The 21858-nt window shown below is 35.7% G+C and overlaps 2 protein-coding genes across 7 annotated transcripts in view; both read left to right on the top strand.

Moving 5' to 3' along the window:
• LEPROT (leptin receptor overlapping transcript) overlaps window positions 1-21858 on the top strand; it is a 315620-nt gene that overhangs the window by 114077 nt on the left and 179685 nt on the right. The gene's annotated exons all lie outside the window — the stretch shown is intronic.
• LEPR (leptin receptor) overlaps window positions 1-21858 on the top strand; it is a 125945-nt gene that overhangs the window by 57833 nt on the left and 46254 nt on the right. For 5 of the 6 annotated variants that reach the window (XM_082356529.1, XM_082356532.1, XM_082356531.1 and 2 more), the window contains 4 exons: window positions 275-604; window positions 2529-2652; window positions 17208-17416; window positions 21341-21486. In XM_082356529.1, coding sequence (XP_082212655.1) covers window positions 275-604; window positions 2529-2652; window positions 17208-17416; window positions 21341-21486 — 809 coding nt within the window. Of the gene's footprint in view, window positions 1-274; window positions 2447-2528; window positions 2653-17207; window positions 17417-21340; window positions 21487-21858 lie in introns of those variants that run through there. The other variant, XM_082356534.1, reaches the window with a different exon arrangement.

The following is a 21858-nucleotide window of genomic DNA, read 5'->3' as shown; positions in this document are numbered from 1 at the left end:
AAATATGAGATGTTAGATTAATGAGGAAAATGAAGTGTGAATTTCCAAAAAGGGGTGCTAAAGAGTGAAGTTACCTCTATAAATAAATGCACCCTTTTAAGTGTAACACTTTGTTCAGTGGAAGCACAGAGCTATGCATTAGGCACTGATTGAGCACTTAGAAAGTTAAGTAATTACTATTGAGGACTACATGGCTTAATCTTAGATACTTCCTATTTATGTCTAGTCAAAATGATTAATTGCTTTTCTGTGTGTCTTTTAAATGTCCTAACAGAATTTATTTATGTGATAACTGCATTTAACTTGGCATATCCAATTACTCCCTGGAAATTTAAGTTGTCTTGCATGCCACCAAATACAACATATGACTTCCTCTTGCCTGCTGGAATCTCAAAGAACACTTCAAATTTGAGTGGACATTATGAGGCAGTTGTTGAAACTAAACTTAATTCAAGTGGTACCTACTTATCTAACTTATCATCCAAAACAACTTTCCACTGTTGCTTTTGGAGCGAGGAAGATAAAAACTGCTCTGTACATGCAGACAACATTGAAGGGAAGGCATTTGTTTCAACAGTAAATTCTTTAGTTTTTCAACAAATAGGTAAGTATTTTAATGTTCCAAGCATTACCTCTTACTTAACTGTATTGAACAAAATGGTTCTATTCTCTGAAACCTGTGTGAAATAGATGTCTTATGGATGTGATTCTGAGCACACATTATCATTTTATATTAGTAATAAAATTAGGACCAAACTAATAAGTCCCCAATTATTTTCTATCCCCTAAAAATAAAATAAAAGTGTAATGAGGGAACTTTTTAACCTTAAAATATATTTCTTGTAGTCTTCTAAATTGGCTTTAAAATGGAAAAAGTACAACTTATTTTTGTTAAGTAGATAAAATATCAAATGGCAGATAATACTGTTGAGTTAGTTAAAGCAAGCAAGGAATCTCTCCGTAACCAAGGAGAGATCAAAAAACCAAATCAAGGTTTTTTTTGTTGTTTACGTATAATGCATACTAAATGTAGCTCATGTTGTTAATAATTCTGCATCTGGAAATCTAAACAACAAAATTATCTCCAAGCCTCTGGAAAAGCTAAATAGAGCAGAGACAATTGACTTAGCACTCTAGAGACCTACAGTATGAAAATAAAGACGTACATAATATAACACTCCTATGTAGGGTTAGTCAGAATTTCTCAACCTCAAAATTATTGACATTGTGGGCCAGATAATTCTTGGTTATGGGGGACTGTTCTGTGCATTGTGGGATGTTCAAAGCATCCCCGCCTTCTGCCCACTTAATGTCTGTTAACACTCACTCCCCAGTTGTGACAATCAAAACATATCTCCAGACTTTGCCAGATGTCCCTTGGAGGGCCAAAGCACCACTGATTAGATGGAAGAAACACTCAGTTTGTTGAAATCAGGTTAGGAGTAAGGATAAAGCATAACTGTGCAATAAAATCAGAGTTTTAAAACAAGTTAGAAATAATAACTCCCAGTGTCTCCAACTGACGCTATAAGCATTTAAGTTAATTTTAAATGACACACTTTTTTAATTTGTAAGGGAACTTAACTTAGCCATTCCAATGATTATTAAATATATTAAGAATGAACTTAAAATGTTAGGGTCCCTGTGATGAGCTGTGAAATGATCAAAAAATGTTAGCACTTTTTTTGATTATCAAGTGAAATGATTTTGATGCAGATTTTAATTTTACGTATATATATAAAGGCTAATAATTCATTATTTTAAAATGAGTTTAAGTTTTTGTAACTAAAATTACTAGGTTAAGTGGTGGTTATTCAGGATTTCCATTTAATATTCTGCCATATGGGCTGTTTACTTCATAGGCCTCAACCTACACAAAGTCCCTACTAGCTAGAAATCCTTCAAATGGGGAAATATGTTAGTGGTGCTTAAAGATAAGTATTAGTGTTGTCTTAAGTTAGTCATGATTTTCAACTATTGCTATTCTTGCTCTCTAAATTACAAATCACTAATAGTTTATCATTGTCAGGTGAGTTTTTCAGTGTACAGGGAAATATACTCACATAGGTTGTATGTGGGGTCTATAATATTACAATAACAAGAATTTAAGATATTGCATCTTAGTTCCAATGTGAATCACCATGCTTTATTGCTAAAGCAGACACTTAAATACTGCCCCAAATTTGCTTGTACCTTGATATTTCATGTTCTCTCGTCTCTTGGAAAGTGAGGATGGACTGAGCTAGGTGAGTTTTGGGGTCTTCTGTCCTACTTAAGTGGTTCAGGATCTTAAAAACGTTTGAGAAACAATAATTGAATTTAATTCTCTTACTTTATGAAAAAGGAAATTGAAGGCCAAAGGGACTAAATGGGCAAACACATACAACCAGTTAGAGCCTGTTCTTTTTCTTTCAGAATGGGCAGTGGAAGTTGTATCAGAACACTGGTAAATTTAATTTAGCTCTTCTCTTTCACTGAGTTGTTCAGAATGTTTTTTTCGGGTTTAATTTAGTTTATTTTTAATTCAGGTGCAAACTGGAACATACAGTGCTGGATGAAAGAGGACTTGAAATTATTCATCTGCTATATGGAGTCATTATTTAAGAGTCCTTTCAAGAATTATGACCTTAAGGTCCATCTTTTATATCTTCTGTAAGTACCAAATAAATAAATTTGGACGTTTCCATGACACAAGTTTTTTTGAAATGCAAGAGCTTCCATATACAGAAGTAGATTATGAAAGCTCTTCTATCTCTGCATTTCCTTTTATATCAATGTACATTTCTGTATTTTTTATACAACCTTCTTCTCCATTAGGTTTCCTCTTTTCTCCTCATGTTGGTTCAGGTAGCAAGACATTGCAGATATGGATGGGCATATATTCTCAAAGAAGCGTGAACTCAATTCAGTAGTCTTAGATATTTGAGTGGAGAAGGGGAAATAGTTTATATTTCTTTTTCTGGTGGATTTTTCTCTCATATTTGATCTTTTTATTATCTTAAAAATGTAAGTGCTTTTATTTATTTGTGCTAGGTAGAGAGCCACGATGGTGGTTTCAAACAGCCATACACTTATGATTCTAACAGCTAACATGTCATTCAAGTTTTCTAATAATTCCAGTGATAATACATACCATTTCTATTTGAATTTTAACTCTTTAAAATTCATTCTCATTTGTTCTTTTATTTGATGCTTAAGGAGAATGTCACTCACCTCCCTCAGTTCTGCAGTTATTGAGGTCATATAATTAAAGGGCAGTGTGCTAGAAACTGTCCATATAAAGATGAATAGAGACAGAAAGTAGAATGATGGCTACCAGGGACTAGGGGAGGGGTAATGAAGAGTTCTTGTTTAAATGGGTTCAGAGTTTCAGTTTGGGGAGATGAAAAAAGTTCTGAAGTTGAATGGTAGGGATTGTTACCCAACAATGTGAATGTACTTAATGTCATAAACTGTACACTTAAAATGGTAAATGTTATGTTATGTATATTTTACCACAGTAAAAAAATTTTAAAGAAACAAAAATGTCAAGAAAAAGATGTATTCATAGACTTTACTAAATGTGTATTTTACCTCAACTTTTTAAAATAACTGCAATGGTTGATTTATGTATTTATTCTCACTGTTTTGCCGTATGTTGTTCTGTGTATTTTTAGACTATATTGTTGGGTGGATCTATGTTCTTAGTTGTTACATCTTCTTGATGTATTTTCCCATTAACCTTTATACAACATTCTTCTTTGTTTTGTATCTTGCCTTTAGTTTAAAAAATGTATTTTGTCTTATCTTTTTTTAGAAAAAGAATAGTTATGATCTCTGCTCTTGAGCCACTCACAGGCTAGTGGTTGGGACAGATATGTACAAATATGTATCAAAATAGGGTTTCAGTTTTAGTGGTTACTGATGTGCACTTGGTAGGCACACGAAGGTGTGGGAGCACAAGACTGGTGTGAGAGCCTTATGTGGGGATGTCTAGCGCACTGGTGGCAAGAGGAGTGAAGGTTTCCCAAGGAAGGAGACAGCTAAGTTGAAACTTCAGGAATGAATAAGAGCTAATCACAAAAATGTGTGGGCAGGTAGCATTGAGAAGCATATCAACATCACCTGGAAATATTATAGAAATTTAAATTTGATAACTCCATCCCAGAACTAGGATCAGAAATTTTGGGGGTGAGGCCCATCGATCTGTATTTTATCAAGCCCTTTAGATGAATCTGATGGAACTAAAATTTGAAAATTTCTGGTGTAAAGGAAAATAAGACAAATTTTAGAAGAAAATTCGCATAGCTGCTACCATCCTCATTATGTACTGATTATCAGACTGTAGTTAGTATTTATAACTTATGTTAGACTACTGGACTAATTTTTTTTTTGGCCTCACCGCAAAGCTTGTGGAATCTTAGTTCCCCACCAAGGGATTGAACCCGGGCCCCCCCGCAGTGAAAGTGCCAAGTCCTAACCACTGGACATCCAGGGAATTCCCTGGACTAATTCTTAAAGTCACCCCACAGGAGTAGCCCAGATAGGGTGCCCCTGCTGTCACATCTGGACTTTGAGTGTCTCTGTGATCATTTCCACCTCTAATGCTGGTCACTAGATGAATCTAGAAGCCCCTGCTAGCCCCTGCTGCTTTAATGAGTGCAATTCTCATTAGGGCCAGTGTCTTGAATGGGAGTATCTGACTGGTGAGAATGTGCCGTAGCTGCTAGAGTTTCAGCCTAACAGAAGAGTAGATTTTCCAGGCAGATGCTGGGCAGCCAGGTGGATAAATGTCCACAACAGAATGACTGGGCTATAAATCTCTGGAGGCCCAGGAAGCCTAGCTGAAGTAGTAAAGTGGGAAGGTGGAGGAGTAATGGGCAATGCACAGCCAAAGGTGAACATGTAAAGGATGGGAAAGAATGAGCTTGTTTCTAGTCTATAGAAAATGACCCAGCAGGGAGAGAAAAATTGAAGATGTGGTAGAAGGGGACCCATGGAAGGTACATGACAAAGAGTGAATGGTTGAATAGGCAAGTTCCAGAAAAAGAGCAGAGATGAAGGGTTGGTCTTAAAATGAAGGAGGCTCACCTCAACTTCAGACTATTGAGAGAAGAATGGAAGCACTGTGGTGGATGAGGATATATTTGACGTCTGGGCAGAAAGTTTCCTGCTGTATTAACCAAGACAGATTTTAGCTCAGAGAAAAGAATTCCTTTGCAATGTAGTACATTTTTGTGATGACCTGAATACTTTGGGTGATGATTAAAATCTCACTAGGTGCCTATTCAAGAGAATTTCAAATATTATCAGTGGGCTAGGGTAATGTGCTCAGTTTTAAAGCTCTGTGACTATGTGTAAGGATTTATATTTTATAATTTTTATAATGTATAGGCCATAGTTATGTCTAAGGTCTGCATTTTCTGAAAAAGATATTATATATGAATATGTCAGAACATTACAAAATTGCACAGTAAATTAGCTACAGCTGCGAATTTGAACTTCAGTCAGCTAAGTAGTCATTGGTCTGTTCATCTAAATGGTAAGACCCAGAAAAATGAGAAAATTATGATAAACTAAATAGATTTTTCAACTTGCTCATATGATGAATTTAGTAGATTCTTTTGACCTGCTTTTATTTGAACTCAGGTTTCTAAAAATATTAATACAGGAAAACCTAATTGCATGCAATTTGAGAAGCATTTTCTTTTCTTTTTTTTTTTTTCTTGCCACTTTAATTGTTCTCTCCATTGTATGATTTGGTTAGTTTTACCAATTGTCACATACTATTTCCACCTTGAATTCTATTTTTGTGTGCATCTTTGGGCAATATATCTCCAAAAATTTAAATAAGACTCTTCAGATCAGGAGGAAGACCTGGCCAACATAACAAATGAAACCTCTGTGGAAGAGGAAATCCATAAGGATGGTTACTATAGAAAAGTTTTTCATCAAAATCACCTCCCCAAGACATTAGAGAATTCATGAGAGAAGTCTTTCAAATGCTTCCATGTGTAAATAAGTATGTATTTAAAAGGAACTAAAACCTAATGTTTATAAGGGATTTAAAGCCCTATAAATATGTCCCTTAAGGGAAAGCATTGTTTAAGCTCAGATATTAATGTTTGTCAGAGAAACTGAAGGAGAGATACCATACAAATGTGTTATTTTTGAATTTTCTCTTAGACCTAGGAAGGAAATCCTCTTCTTCCTTTGTGAGGTGCCTATGTGTACATCAGACACTGAGCTGAGTGTAGAGAACAGTGTTAAACAACTCAGACTCAACCCTTGCCTTCTTGGAGCTGATAGTAAAGACAAGAACATAACAAAGTTTGAAAATGCTGTGATGTAATAAATATGGGGACTTTCAGAAACATATGCTAGAAGTATCTGCCTAGATTATAAGGGGGCAGAGAAGAATGAGCCAGAGAGAGTGAAGAGCATTTGCAAAGGAACACAGTCACATATAGACATTTGAGGACTTGAAAAGTTCTGTGGTTGGGAAGCTGGGGAATGATGAGAAATCAAGGTGGATGAATAAGCAAGGGTCATCCAGGGGGTTTGGACTTTTGTAACTGCTAATACCTAGTTTACTTTGTCTCTTCACTGCCACTCTTGTCAGCATTCTTGGTGATTTCAGCATCAACCTGGATGATCTTCAATTTCTTGAAAGCTTTACTTTTACTCTTCTCTTTTTCACCCAACGTAGCTTACCCATTCTCATGGATCTTGTCATTGCTTATAAGCTTGCTCTTTCTCTAATCTCAGTTTCAAAGATCCCACTTTTTGACCATCTCTCCCCCTACCTGTCATGTCAGGCCTATTCCCTCTGTCACCGCAACCTCAGAAGTAAATCTCCATGCCCCTTGGCTCTGCTCTCTGGGCCCTTGGTTCTGCCCTCTGAGTTGCCTTCCCTTTTTTATGAAAGGTTATACATCTCTGCAGCTGAGTAGTTTTCTCAGCATGCTTCCGGTTGGCACAATTTTGGGAATCCAGTGGCTTTGTTTCATTTTGTACTCCTTCAGTCTAAGCTAGCAGTGCTTCTGCTACTGTAATTCTCTCACAAGATCACACAGCCTCCTGGGAATCTTACTGGGGTTCACTCCATTAGATAAAAGCCTGCAGATCTCTTAGAAATAAGCTCTTCTCTGCCTTCTCTTTGATCTTTGCTTAGAAGCCATTTCAAACATCTTTAGCCATCTGGAGAGGCTGGGAATTTTACAACTCTCAAGTACTAGTTCCTTTGTTCAACAGCCCTTTTGTCAATGAATATCTCTCCTCTTGAAACAGTAAGGAACCAAGAGGCACTTTCAGCACTTGCTTGGAAATCTCCTGAAATAGATCACCAGATCAGCAGGCACATTCTACACTGTCCACAGAACTGCAGATGTGTTACTTAGCTTTTGACCACTATGTAAGAAAGACTCCCTTTCCTCCAGTTTCCAATATAATGTTCCTCACTTCCTTTCGTGTCCTCACTGGCAGTGTCCTCAAACTGTAGATTTCTACTAACAGTCTGTTCAAGGTGTTTTAGGCTTTCTCCATCATGCCTCTCCAAATACTTCCAGCCTCTGTCCATCACCTAGCTCCAAAGCCACACCCACATTTTTAGGTATTTGTTATGGCAGCATCCTACTTCCAGGTACCAATATCTTCCTTGGCTATCTATGCCATATAATAAATTACCCAAAATTTAGTGGCTTAAAACAACAATCATTCATCATTTCACAGTTTCTGTGGGTCAGGAATCTAGGTGCAGCTTAGCTGGGACATCTGCCTTAAGGTCTTTCACAAGGTTGCAATGCAGGTGTCAGGTAGGAGTGCAGTTATTTCAAGGTTCAACTTCAGGAGGATCTGTTTCCAAGCTCACTCCCTAGGCTTCCAAGTTCCTCATGGACCACTAGACAGAAAGCCTTAGTTCCTCCCAGGCTGTGACTGGAGGCCTTCTTCAGTTCTTTGTCCTGTGTATTCGCCATAGAGCACCTTACAACATGGCAGCTGGCTTTCCTTAGAGAGAGCCAAAGAGACTCGCTGATGACCTTGTTTTTGATTTTCACTGGGAAAGCAGGAGGGGGAGGGGGCGGGTTCAAATTTTTGCTTTTCTCACCAAAATCTACCAGCCTGCTTATGTCTGTGCCTATGCAGTTTCCCTGTTTTCTTTAATTGCTGATGAATTCCCTGGGTTCCAATCTAAAATGAACCCTTTCTTCTGTGTTTTGAGTCCCATCCCCTGTTGTCACTCAAGGACTTTTTTCCGGCAATTATCCCTTCTCTTTTCTGCATCAAGTTTTCCTCTCAGCTGATACACATGCTGCAGTAATAGATTTCCTTGATCACACATTTCCATCAAGTAATCACCCCATTTCACTACTCCCTTTAAAGAAAACTAAGTTTTGAACTATGTGAATACATATCTTCAGAAGTTAATATAAAAAGTCAGCAAAATTGACATCTGGCCATGAGGGAATAATAAGTTCTGGGATTACTCTTCTGTCATAAACAACTAGAAAAGTCGATAAAAGTAGAAAACATCTATTTTCAGATATTGGACAAAGGCAGAACAGAACGTGATTCCTGAGAGGAGGAAACAAAGTAAGTTCTATTTTACTCAGGTTTTCCGGGCTGGAGGCAATTTCCAGGACATGGCACAAGGCTGGGGAACTCAAGCAGAGCCCAGCAATATTGCTGAATTGAGGAGACAGAAGAGTTCAGAGGGTAAAAGGGGGCTTGATTCATAGGGCAGGGTACCTGAAGCAGGGAGGTACACAGGAATTAGCACTGGGGTCCCCTTGATTCTTTGGCTGAATACCCATCTGTCTATGATCTTGGGCAAGAAAACTTCTAGGAAGAGAACAATTACCAGGAGCTGTAATCTAAGAAATTCCCAGAGGTCACACAGGGCCAGGAATAATGAAAGTTTCCAACAGGGAGACTCAGAGAGACCTTGTTGAGTATCACTGACATTCAGTAGAAACCCCATAATAGACACACTTTAAAAGTGGGGCCAGGGCTTCCCTGGTGGTGCAGTGGTTGAGAGTCTGCCTGCCGGTGCAGGGGACACGGGTTCGAGCCCTGGTCTGGGAAGATCCGACATGCCGCGGAGCAGCTGGGCCCGTGAGCCACAACTACTGAGCCTGCGCGTCTGGAGCCTCTGCTCCGCAACAAGAGAGGCCGCAATAGTGAAAGGCCCGCGCAACGCGATGAAGAGTGGCCCCCGCTCGCCCCAACTAGAGAAAGCCCGCGTGCAACGAAGACCCAACACAGCCAATCAATCAATCAATCAATCAATCAATAGAAATGCTGTAGAATTATTTAAAAAAAAAAAAAACTCGGGGGTTAGTTCTGTGAAACACTGCATAAAATTAAAAAAAAAAAAAAAAAAAAGTGGGGCCAGATTAGCCCTAGAGTCAAGGCTATTATATACTCCCCCCAAAAGAGCTTAAAAGAAGCTTAAAAGGTTCACACTTAAGTCACCCAAGTAACTTAACTGATTGCCAGAACAAAATCCAACATTCTTTAAGGCAAAATAACATAATCCAACACTCAAAAATGTAATATTCACAATGTCTGGCATCCAGTAAAAAATGGTAGATATATGAAGGAACAGGAAAACATAACCCCAAAAGAAAAAATAGACAATAGAAGCAGACCCAGAAATGGCAGAGATAATAGAATTAGCAGACAGTTAGTTTTAGCATGCTCCACATGCTCAAGGATATAAAGGAAAACATGAACGTAATGAGGAGAGAAATTGACAATATAAAAAAGAACAACTGAAATTTTTAGATAAGAAAGATGCATTATTTGTAAACAAATGTGCTCAATGTTAATTGGGACATTTTAGGCATAGTGTTATTTAATTAAAAAACAGTGTGTGCAGGCCACAGTGCTAGGATCTGTGAGAAGTACACTTTCCATTCTTTCTCTCTTAGCTTTTTTATTTCCTTCCCCCTCCATTTTTCCTCCTCCCTTGCTCCCTCCCTCCCTCCCTCCCTCCCTCCCTTCCTTCCTTCCTTTCTTCCTTCCTATCAAGATGGACTCATGGATTATTATTTTATTTTGTGAGCTATATTTAGTTACTATCATTATTTATTTTATTGCTCACACTGTCCCATATTTGGCAGTAGGCGCTTATGTAAACTGGCCTCTGTGTCCTTTTGATGTGTTAGATCTTTTTTTTTTTTAAATAGGACTCCTTACTTTCTAGCACTACAAGATGTTTCAGGTTGATTTTATAGTTTTCCTGCTCTGACACTGGAATCAGCCATTTTTCCAAGGAGCCCTGATTCCTTTCTGTTGGAGAATGATGTTTACAAAGTGGTATCGGGGGGCTAGATGCTCACTGTTGCTTGGGTAGTATTGTTTCTAGGCCCACTCAGCTACAGAGTTAGTTATATGTATGCATACACACAGTACACACATAATGTGTATATATAATACTCACAAGTCTATATTTTTATATCTCTCTGTATATACACATATTAAAAGCCCAGTATGCTAACACATATATATGGAATCTAAGGAAAAAAAAAAAAAGGTCATGAAGAACCTAGTGGCAAGATGGGAATAAAGACACAGACCTACTAGAGAATGGACTTGAGGATATGGGGAGGGGGAGGGGTGAGATGTGACAGGGTGAGAGAGTGTCATGGACATATATACACTACCAAATGTAAAATAGATAGCTAGTGGGAAGCAGCCGCATAACACAGGGAGATCAGCTCGGTGCTTTGTGACCACCTAGAGGGGTGGGATAGGGAGGGTGGGAGGGAGGGAGTTGCAAGAGGGAAGAGATATGGGAACATATGTATATGTATTCACTTTGTTATAAAGCAGAAAGTAACACACCATTGTAAAGCAATTATACTTCAGTAAAGATGTTTAAAAAAAAAAAAAAAGCATGTGTTCATACTAATGTCTCTTGTTCTAGTTCAAAACCACAGGATCTATCCTAGCCTTTCTTTTCTTTCTTTTTTTTTGTAACTCCTTTTTCTAGCAGTGAGAAATCTTGCTTCCCTTTCCAACAATATATTACCTAGTTGCTCAGTCCTAGAATACACACAAAGCAGTGTTGGAATAGCTAAGCCATACCACCATAGAAAACAAATAGGGTAACTAGAGTGCAATGTTTGTTTAGACTCATTTTGCCTTTGCTAAAATTCTGTGTTCTGAAGTTAATTAGGATATCCCCTCCCCTTCCGCCTCAGGTGGTTGTATTGTTAACTTGATGTACATTTAGGTCTATTTGTTTTTGTTTGCATTCCTTTTTTATTTTCTTTCTTTTTTCTTCCTCCCTCTCATCCTTGTTGATTTTCCATTTGTTTGGTGATATTGTACATCTGACGAGTACTTTGTGTTTTACAGAATGCTTCTTAAATTTGTCTCCTTGATGAAATACATCTAAGTCAACTTCTCACCTGGGCCTAATTCATGAGGTCTGGGCTGGATTTACATTTCTATCAATTTCCAGATGATGCTGATGTTACTGGCTTGGGGACCATACTTTGAGAACCACTGGTCTATGACACTTACTAAAAACAGATTCCTTGGCCCCAGACCTACTGAATTCTCCATGGAGGGTCCAGGAATCTATTATGATGAGACTAGTCTGGGACACTAACCTGTTCTTTGAAATTACTTGGGATTGGTAAACTAGATTTTGGGGAGTAACATTTGTATAGGTTACCAGTCTGAGATTTAAAATGTGACTTGATTAAATTATACACAAAGCTAATGCTAAAGGTTGCAATTCATGTTTATTGGTTTGCCCACTATGTTTTGCTCTCAGTTTATGTCACAGTCAAGAGCACTCATTTGGTGTTATTCCTATAATAATTTAGTATAGATCTTTGCTTAGAGAAGCATTAATATATTCATAGAAAAATTTGGGGGGAACAAGTAATTTGATCAAAGGTCAGATGATAGACTGTGCTTTCTATAAAGCATTTGTGCCTAAAAGATGAAATTTCAGTACTAATTATATATCTAATTTTTGAGTAGAAATATTGCCCAAATTGTGAAATTTGCAAAGAAGCCAAATTTAAAATTTATTTGACAATTTTTTTCACTATTTTCACTTGCAAGTAAAGTTTACTCACATATAGAGAAATTAAATAAATTGTGGCACTGAATTTGTGTGTGTGTGTGTGTGTTGGCAACACATAAAATATTTTGCTGCATAAACATTTTTCAAGAATTTCAGAAATTCTTAAGTTTTGGTTATTTTAAGCCAGTGTATCTCCTTCTTATTTTAAAAATTTGATCATCATTTTAACTTAAACTACATTAAAATTTTGATGGTTTAAAAGTAGTATTATCAAAATTTTAAAGTATCATTTGATGTTCTTAAATACTTAAAACTTTTAAAAATCTTTTGGAAGGTAATAGAAGTTCAAATGCTGACTTTGGCAAGTAAGAAGGCTGGTGTATTCCAGGTTTCACACAAACTTGGAGAAACTTCTGCTGTCATAAACATGAGAAATATCAAATGTTTTCCTCAAGGAAAAAATAATTTGAAATAATTCTGTAATTCTCTAATATTCTGATTTATAGAAATATTAACATAATTCAGATTATAATTATTCTTTAGTTGTGGCCATTAAAGTCTTTATCAATCCCCTAAATAAAATGACAATGGTAAAAGTGAAACTTATCTTGTAATGATAAGACAGCTTGTAATGATAAGATAGCTTGGGTGTAATGAAACGAGCACTGAACATGGAAGCATGAGACTTAAGATTCCAGGTCTACGTTCTCTCTGAGCTCAGGTTTTTACTTGTAAATTAGGTGATATTAGTTCCCTCATAAGGGAACTTATAAGGTGGTTTGAAAAATTGAATTAGTGATCCTCAAGGTGTTTCGTGTACATTGCAAGTATGTTATGTAATGAAATTTGATGATATATTTAATGTGGTTTCCTTATTTTTGTGTCTTTTGCCCATCAAATACCCACCTGTAGGGAGTACAAAATGTTTTTGGCCTATAGCTGGGATTAAAAATTTTTTTCTTAAAAGTCTAGAGAGTAAATATTTTAGACTTTGCCCATCATACTGTCTCTATCACAACCTTGTAGTCACAATTAATATGTAAATGAATGAGCACGACTGTGTTTATGGACACTGAAATTTGAATTTCATATAATTTACATGAATCATGGAATATTCTTCCTCTTTTCTTTGTATTGTTTTAAACCATTGGTTAATGTAAGAAGTCCTTCTAAAAACGGGTGTTATTTGGGCTGCAGTTTTCTCACCCCTGTTTAGAGCATTTGAAAACTAGGTTTAGGTTCATTCTTAGACTTTCATGATGGGGTTATCTGTTGGAGTGGTTTGGGAAATTACTGAATGGAGTTTTTTTAAAAAAAAACACACAAATTATGAAATACTACAATATATGTTGTATATATACATACTATATAATATATAATCATTGTATAAAGTCATTTTATGAATATATATATATTTGCATATATTTAAATTGTAAAGAAAATGAAAATAGATTGGTTAAATAGAACACAACAGTGAAGTGGTAGAGAGACCACCGAGTTAATTTCATTGGTAATCAGCCATATTCTACAAATGTCCACTGTATTTAGAAAAAGATGGCATTGGTGAGACCATGTAAAGTAAGACAGTGTAATTCTAACTTTTCTTTTTGTTTTAAAAAAGAAAAATATCACCAGAATTTCCTATCCTTTAAAAAATTTTACTGGAGTATATGTGTCTTGTTTTCTGTTCAGTTCTATTTGTGGCTTAAAATTTGGGAGTTCTTCAGTCAAAGCATAATACAAGCTGCAAGCATATTTCTGACATAAATACCACAATTCATTTAATTTGTTCCATACTCTTCTGATAAAAGCTTTTATTTTAATATTTGAAAAACACATAAAAGCCATGGCGTGATATTTTTAAAAATAACATTTCATTGGATTTGTTTAAAGATTTAGACAAAGTTGAAAGTGCTAAGTCATTCCACCTCCAATTCCAAATGGAATTGGGTGTATAGCCCTTTAAAGTTTTAAAAAATACTTTTATGTAATTGTCCTTTATATTCACAACAACTTTATAAAGACAGATGGTTCAGGCATTTTCTCTGTTTTACTGTTTAAGGAGACCAAGGCTCACAAAGATGAACTTACTTGTCTATGGTCTTATGGTTCATAAGCAAACAGAAAAACCTGATTTAGGTCTCAATGTTAATTTAGTGTGCTTCTTACAATAACAATATCCCTTCCACAGTGCCCAGGATATTGCTTTGCACATTAAAATGTCTTGTAAATGTTGTTTCCTGATTGATGTTTTTTTTTTAGGACTAAGGGAATACTAAAGTCTAGCTCAGGAAACTTGAAAAATCTATCATAATTCAAAACACTTAATAGTCGTGGGCTGTGTATGGAAAGGTTAGGGTCCGTTTCTCTCATGTTGTATTTATATCTGAATACTCATGTATAGGCTAGTTAGCACAGTTTCTAAAGCAACACTTTCTCGACATTGAATTTTTAGTTAGTATATTTATCTCTTACAGCTTTTTCCTCCAAAAGGACTGAGGTCTTTTCTGAAGGCAGTGATCATGCCTAAATATTAATACTCTCTCCCTGTCCCCAGGTTCTTTAAGAAGCATGCAGTGGCTTGGATACGAGGCAGCAGGTGTTTATGGACAGAATGGGGGTAGCTCAAGCAAGACAGGGAATATGAGGCATGGATGCCCCCCCGCCCCTGCCATGAACTTCCACCCTAAAGTCTTCTCATTTATACCAAGGCTTAGACTCTCCATGGGATGAGACAGATTAAAAAAACAAACACGAAAAAATCAGAAATAACAACTCTCTGTGTCTTGGTTGCATGCTGTTATTCTCTATGCCTTGAGTTGGGTAACCCTATAAGATAATTACAGTTATTTTTTAAAGTTAACCCATTCATTTGTAGGTTTACAGTGGCAGGCAAAGTATTGCTTAAAAACTTTTCCCTAGATTTCCTTTTTTTTGTAAACAGCTTTTTTGACATATAAGAATATAAAATAAACTGTACATATTTAGTGTAAACTTGATAAGTTCTGATATATGAAACCACTCATAAAGTCTTCACCATAATAAAGAAAATGAATCTATCGTCAATCACAAAATTTCTTCTTGCCCCTTTGTAATTCCACCCTCTACTCCTACCTGTGGTACCCTACCACCAGCCCCACCTCCCATCCCCCACTGTCCCCAGGCAATGACTGATCTGCCCCTTTCTGTAACCACAGGTTTCTTTGCATTTTCTAGAATTTTATATAAATGCATTCCTACAGAACTTTTGTCTTGCTTTCACCTGGCGTGATTATTTTGAGATTCATTAATGCTATGTGAATCTACTGGCAGTCCATTCCTTTTCATTGCTGAGTAGCATTCCATTATATGAATATACCACAGTTTGTTTATCTGCTCACCTATTGATAGATAAATGAGTTGTTTACAGGTTTTGGCTCTTACAAAGAAAGCTGCTACAATTCTCTGTACTTGTTTGTGTACAGATCTCTGTAAGGATATATGCTTTTATTTCTCCTGGATGAATACCTGGGAATGGAATATGTAAATTATATAGTAGGTGTATGTTTAACAGCTTAAGAAATTGCAAAACTGTTTTCCAAAGTTGTATCATTTTACATTCCTACCAGCAGTGTATTAGAGTTCCAGTTCCTGCATACCTCTTCAATATGTGATATGATGAATCTTTTCAATTTTGACCATTCTAATATGTGGATAGTAGTATTTCATTGGGGTTTTAATTTGCATTTCCTGAATAACTAGTGATTTGGGGCTTCTTTTCACATGCTTCTTTTCATTCTATATATTCTGTGGAGAAGTGACTATTGACATTTTGGCCTATTTTTAATTGGATTTTTTAATATTATTATTGAGTTATGAAAGTTCTTTATATCTTCTGGATTCAAGTCCTTTATTAGAGAGATGACTGGCAAATGTATTCTCTCAGTCTATGGCTTGTCTTTTGTTATTTTTTTATCTTTCACAGTGTCTTTTGAAGAACAGAAGTTTTCAATCTTGACAGAAGTCCAATTATCAATTTGTTCTTTTTCTTTTTTAACATCGTTATTGGAGTATAATTGCTTTACAGTGGTGTGTTAGTTTCTACTTTATAACAATATCAATTTGTTCTTTTATGGATCATGCTTTTGTGTTGCATCTAAGAAATTCTTATCTAAACCAAGGCCACAAAAATTTTTTCCCATATTCTCTTCTAAAAGATTCATAGCTTTAGACTTGACATTTGGGTGATGATCCATTTTGAATTAATTTTTAGATCTGGTGGGAGGTGTGGATTAAAGTTGCTTTTTGGGGTGGGGAGCATGTAGATATCCCACTGTTCCAGCACAATTTATTGAAAAGATTACTTTTTCTCCACAGAACTGCTTGTACCTTTGTAGAAAATTGATTGTACATATAGGTGTTGGTCTCTCTTCTGTTCCATTAATCTATTTTTCTATCTTTACACTCATACACCATTGGCTGATTATCATAGCTTATTAGCTGTAACTTCTTGTTTTATTACTTTAGTGGTGGCTTTAGGATTTAGAATATAGGTCTTTGACTTATTATAGTCGAACTGATATTATACCTCTAGCTGCTATTTCACCACTTTGTGTATAGTAGAAGAACATTACAACTGTGTACTTACAGATCTCCCCCTTCCCCAAGTTTGGTACTAATGTCATACATTTTACTTCTACCTATGTTATAAACCCAACACTACACGGTTATTATTTTTGCTTTAATCAGTCAGTAAATATCTACACTTTTAGTTAAATTTCATTTATTTGTGTGGAACCAGACTTCTATCTACTATCATTTTCTTTTTGCCTGAAGGACTTCCTTTAGCATTTTTTATAATGCAGGTCTGATGATAATGAGTTATTTCCATTTTGGCGTGTCTGAAAAAGCCTTTATTGCATGTTTATTTTGAAAGATATTTTTACTGCATATAGAGTTTAGGATCACAATTTTTCTTTCCTTTCAGTACTTCACTGTCTTCTTGTTTATATTATTTCTGATGGCTAACCTGCTTTAAACCTTGTCTTTGTATCCTTGTTGTAATGTATCTTTTTTCCCCAGATGCTCTTTAAGCTGAGTGTGCAGAATAGCTGCCCTCAGTTGGGATATTGTGTCCTACATTTTAAATATATCCAGTGCTTTCACATCTGTGTTAATATTTAGCTCTTCTTTTTCCATATAGGCTTGAAGTATTAGAAGAGTCACCCCTGCTCCCCCAGAAAAGCAGTTTTCAGATTGTTCAGTGCAACTGCAGTGTTCATGAATGTTGTGAATGTCACGTGCTGGTGCCAACAGTCAAAATCAATTACACCCTTCTTATGTATTTGAAAATCACATCTGGTGGAGTAATTTTTCACTCACCTCCAATGTCAGTTCAGCCCATTAATGTTGGTAAGTTGTGCATAAAAAAGGTAATAGATATCAACATCAGTCCTACAAACAGGTTGAAGATTGCTTACAAAATTTTTCACTAGCTTATCTTGCTTTGACCAACACTCTAAAGATGGTAAGTGTAATTCTAGGGAGTATTAAAAGCAGCTTCTGGAATGATTTAACAGCAGTATAGATATCTCTGCAATTGTAACTTAAATTCTTTTTGAAAACAGTTTGATTTCTTTAAATCCTGGATCCGTCTAATGGATATTTATTGCTTGGTTATTACTTTTTCACATCTAGGATAACTATTTCTGAAAATAACTGAAAGCTTGTTTTTACCTGAATTTATGCCTTCAATAAACATTTCTTAGAGGCTCATGGGTGTCAGCCACTGACCTAGGAGCTGGGGAAACAATGGTGAATGCCTCACAGAACAGGGGCAGACAGTAGTGGGCAGAGAGAAACAGGATAAACGTAAACAAATAATTTGCAGTACAAATCTGACCTTAAGAAAAACTCAAATTATAGGCAAAGGCCCATATTTTCAGTGCAAAGATTCCCCAAATTTATTTGATCAACTGGAATGTATAATTACATATATTCTGTGTATTCAGTTATTCAGTGTGAATAATATAGGCGAATGTTAACAAACTATTTAATTTATTAACTCAGTTTTGTATGTGTATGTTAAATTATATATTACATATGATACATAATTTAACAGTGTTACTATTTTACATTTACATTTCCTGAAACGATTGTATACAAACTCTTTATATGCATCTCTGCATCATTGTTTTTGACATCACTAGAGCCACTTTTCCAAGTATCTGACATACTTTCCCACACAGGTTTACCTTCACTTCTATCTAAGTTACTGAGGACATAGCACTTTTTGAATCTGCATATGACATCATATTTAACATTAGGACTTTTAAATAACTTGTCCTCTAGGGATATATTTGTGATGTCCACAACGTAATTACAATGATATCCAAGGAATTCAGTCATGACGTTATACAACAGGGAAAAATACAAAATCTATAAAGTATCATCATTTTCTCTTTTTAAAACCAGTTCTATCAGGTGATTTTTAGAAATATTTAGAGCCAGCACTGAATTAAATTGTTTTTAAAAGTAAAGTAGTTAAGAGAAGTTGCTGCGATAGACTTTATAAGAACCTTAAAAATGATTTTGTCTTATTTCGGATAATTTTGGGGAAAAAATCTTTCCTTGTATTGGGATATATGTGATAATATCTAAAAAAGTGCTATGAAAGAAATAAGAGAAGTTGTGTGATGGAGAATGTCAGGTGTAGGGGCTATTATTTCCGTTATAGATGTCCTCTTTTAGGAGATAGCATTTAAGCTGAAAGAAAAAGAGATAGCCATGCAAAAACAAAAGGTGCTCTAAGCAGGAAGAATAGCACTCACAAAATTCCTGGGATGGAATGAGCTTGGAAGTTGGAAGAACCAAATACAAGACTCTTTTGCTTGGAGTGAATGAAGTAGGAGAATATTTAGAGATGTGGTTAGAGAGTCATCTGGGTCCAGGTCATACTATAAACCAGGGTTACAACTTTTGGATTTTATTCTAATTGCAATGGAGGCTTTTGAACCAGGAGAGTGATATGATCAAGGGTGTGTGTGTGTGTGCATGTGTGCGTGTGTAAGCATGCATATGTTTAAAATTTATGCTGCATGTGAAGAAGGAAATTGATGAGGAAGGAAGGAAGGGTAGTTGCAAGAGTGGAAGCAGAGGAATCAGATAGGAAGCTGTTGGAATCATCCCGTTGGCTTAGGGTTGTTGCAGTGGAGAAATAAAGAAACGATCAGGCTTGGGATCTATTTAGGAGATGGTGCTGACTGAACGTTCTAGTGGATTGGGTATGGAGTGTGAAGGGCAGAGAGGAATCAAGGATAATAGTTAGGCTTGGACCTGGGTGGTACCAGAATAGTGGTACCAGATGCTGAGATGGGGATATTAGAGAGGAATAGGTGTGTGACATATTATGTTTGAGATGCTTATTAGAAACCGAAGAGATGTTGAGTACATAGTTGGATATATGAGCCTGGAGTTCAGGGGAGATATATATTTGGGAGTCTCTAGCATACAGATGTTTATGGGATTGTATGAGATCACGTATTTAGAGTTCAGTGGGAGAAAGACTGAGGGGTGATCAGAGAGAAAAGAGGAGTAAAGGAGTGTGGTGGCCTGGAAGCCAAGTGAAAAAAGTATTTCAGCTACTCACGGAACAAGCAGTAGGAATGCTGCTGAGAGATGGAGTAAAATGAATCAGACAGTTGACATTGGATTTGGCAAAGGGTAGTGACCTTGGTAAGAGTAGTTTCAGTGGACTAGCGAGAAGGAAGACCTGATCAGAATAGGTTGCTCAGGAAAATGGGATGCAAAGTGGAGAAAGTGAGTATGCCAGCTCTTTGGAGGAATTTTCCTCTGAAAGAAGCAGGTAGATAGGGTCTGGGACTGAGTACATAGGGGGTCCAGGGAAAGATTTATTTTTAGATTTCTAATATGAAGACATATATGTATGCAAATAGGAAATGTAAAATAGTTTATAATTTTATGATTTCACTTCTGTTTGGTGTCTTTGTTTTCTGTCTTATTGGTCACGAGAACTCAGTGAATTTCACCTGTTGTTTCTGGACTTTAGAGTTTAGATATCCCTGCTTTAAAGTAACTAAAATTTGTAATATGTCACAGAAAGTGAAAGCTTCATTAATTTTGACTCAAGGAAAAGAAAAAAAACTATGACTAAATTCATGAAAATATAGAATGTGTAAAGAATGTGCCATTTTATTTCTTGAAAATAAAAGTCAGTAAATATTTCAATGTAATGGTGATTTCTGTGTTCATGAGTAATTCCTGTTAATCACAAAAATCTTGAAAGCATAGAGATGCACAAAGAAGAAAAATTATTTTATTCATTTATTATCTACTATTTTGGCATTTATTTCTATTTTAATATGTATTTACAAATATCCTTTAATTTGTAAATTTTAATAAATCAGGAATCCAAGTATAGATGTTGTTTAATAAACTTTTAAAACTAACAGTATTAAACATTTTCAATATTCTTCTCTAATATTATTTTTAAAGGCTGTATAGATTTCCCTTAAAGAGATGAATCATTATTTATTCAATCAATCCTTTATTGTAAGATGTTTGTGTTGTTTCTACAAATGATTTAAAGGTTATATTCTATGTTTAAAGCCACACACACACAAATCTCCATGTATGAGTATACACAAATGCATAGGTGTACATAAAAACACATATACACGTGAACTCAGAAATTATAAACTGAGTTAAATACCCCATTAGAATAAGAAACTCCATCCCCATTTCTGGTGACAAGCCAGGGCCTGCTAATGCTATGTTTACTGCGTGTAAACTGTGCATGGTTTGGGCTATTTGAATGGGTATATCTGGATTTGTTGTATTTTAAAAGTAATAAATATACTGAATTTTGAATGCATATTTACATGAATTTGCATGAATATGTGCTTTGATCTTTGCATGCAAAATTTATATGCATTTTCCAAATAGTGCTCTGTAATATACTTTTTCCCCTTGTCATTTGCTAAAACAGTGGGTTTTGTCAGGGGAGGCTTCAAATAAGCATGGCAAAAGCTAGGTTAAATAAAGTAAGGCAGGCTTTTTTACAGCAGGAATTCACATTTATCAAAATAACATCATTTACTGATTTATAGTTTTTACCATGTAGAGAGAAGGAAATGAAGATACATGGATTGCTATAGTAAGGTACAGGAGTAGAACCAATATTTTGGTTCTGTAAGTAGCCTTTGGATAAAGACACTTTAGTTGAAAGAATAGGATATGCTAAAAACTCATTTTGACTTCACTTTATGATTATCATGAAAATTACATGACTTAAAAGTGTTCTTTTTTTTTCTTAAGTGAAGCCTGATCCACCATTAGGTTTGTGTATGAAAATCACAGATACTGGTAATTTAAAGATTTCTTGGTCCAGCCCAACATTGGTACCATTTCAACTTCAATATCAAGTGAAATATTCAGAGAATTCTACAAAAAATATGAGAAAAGTAAGTATATTTTAGTAAATAAAATGAAAAGTTGAGAAGCAATTAAGGAAAGGTGAGACCCCCTTCCAAATCCCATACAGAACACCTCTGCATACCAAATGTGCATACTGCTTCTGGAGCAGAATCAGTCATCATTTAATATCATACCACTGGCATTCATTCAAGAGCAGCATAAGAAATGAGCATATATACAGCATGTCTGCATCTTCCATAAAATGATTTTAGAAAAATTGTTTGATGTTACTCAATGTCTCTTACATGTAGATCCATGTTATATTTTGAGGAGCATGACAAATTCCTCCCAGAATTTACTGCGAGGAAAAGTTCCTTTTCCAAAAGTTTATGTATATTAGATTAATTCTCTCTCTCTCT

The sequence above is a fragment of the Balaenoptera borealis genome (genome assembly GCF_965194805.1).
Source record: "Balaenoptera borealis genome assembly, chromosome: 1".
NCBI classification, from domain to species: domain Eukaryota; kingdom Metazoa; phylum Chordata; class Mammalia; order Artiodactyla; family Balaenopteridae; genus Balaenoptera; species Balaenoptera borealis.
The sequence above is the reverse complement of the archived record's forward strand: the minus strand, read 5'-3'. Positions and strand labels throughout refer to the sequence as shown.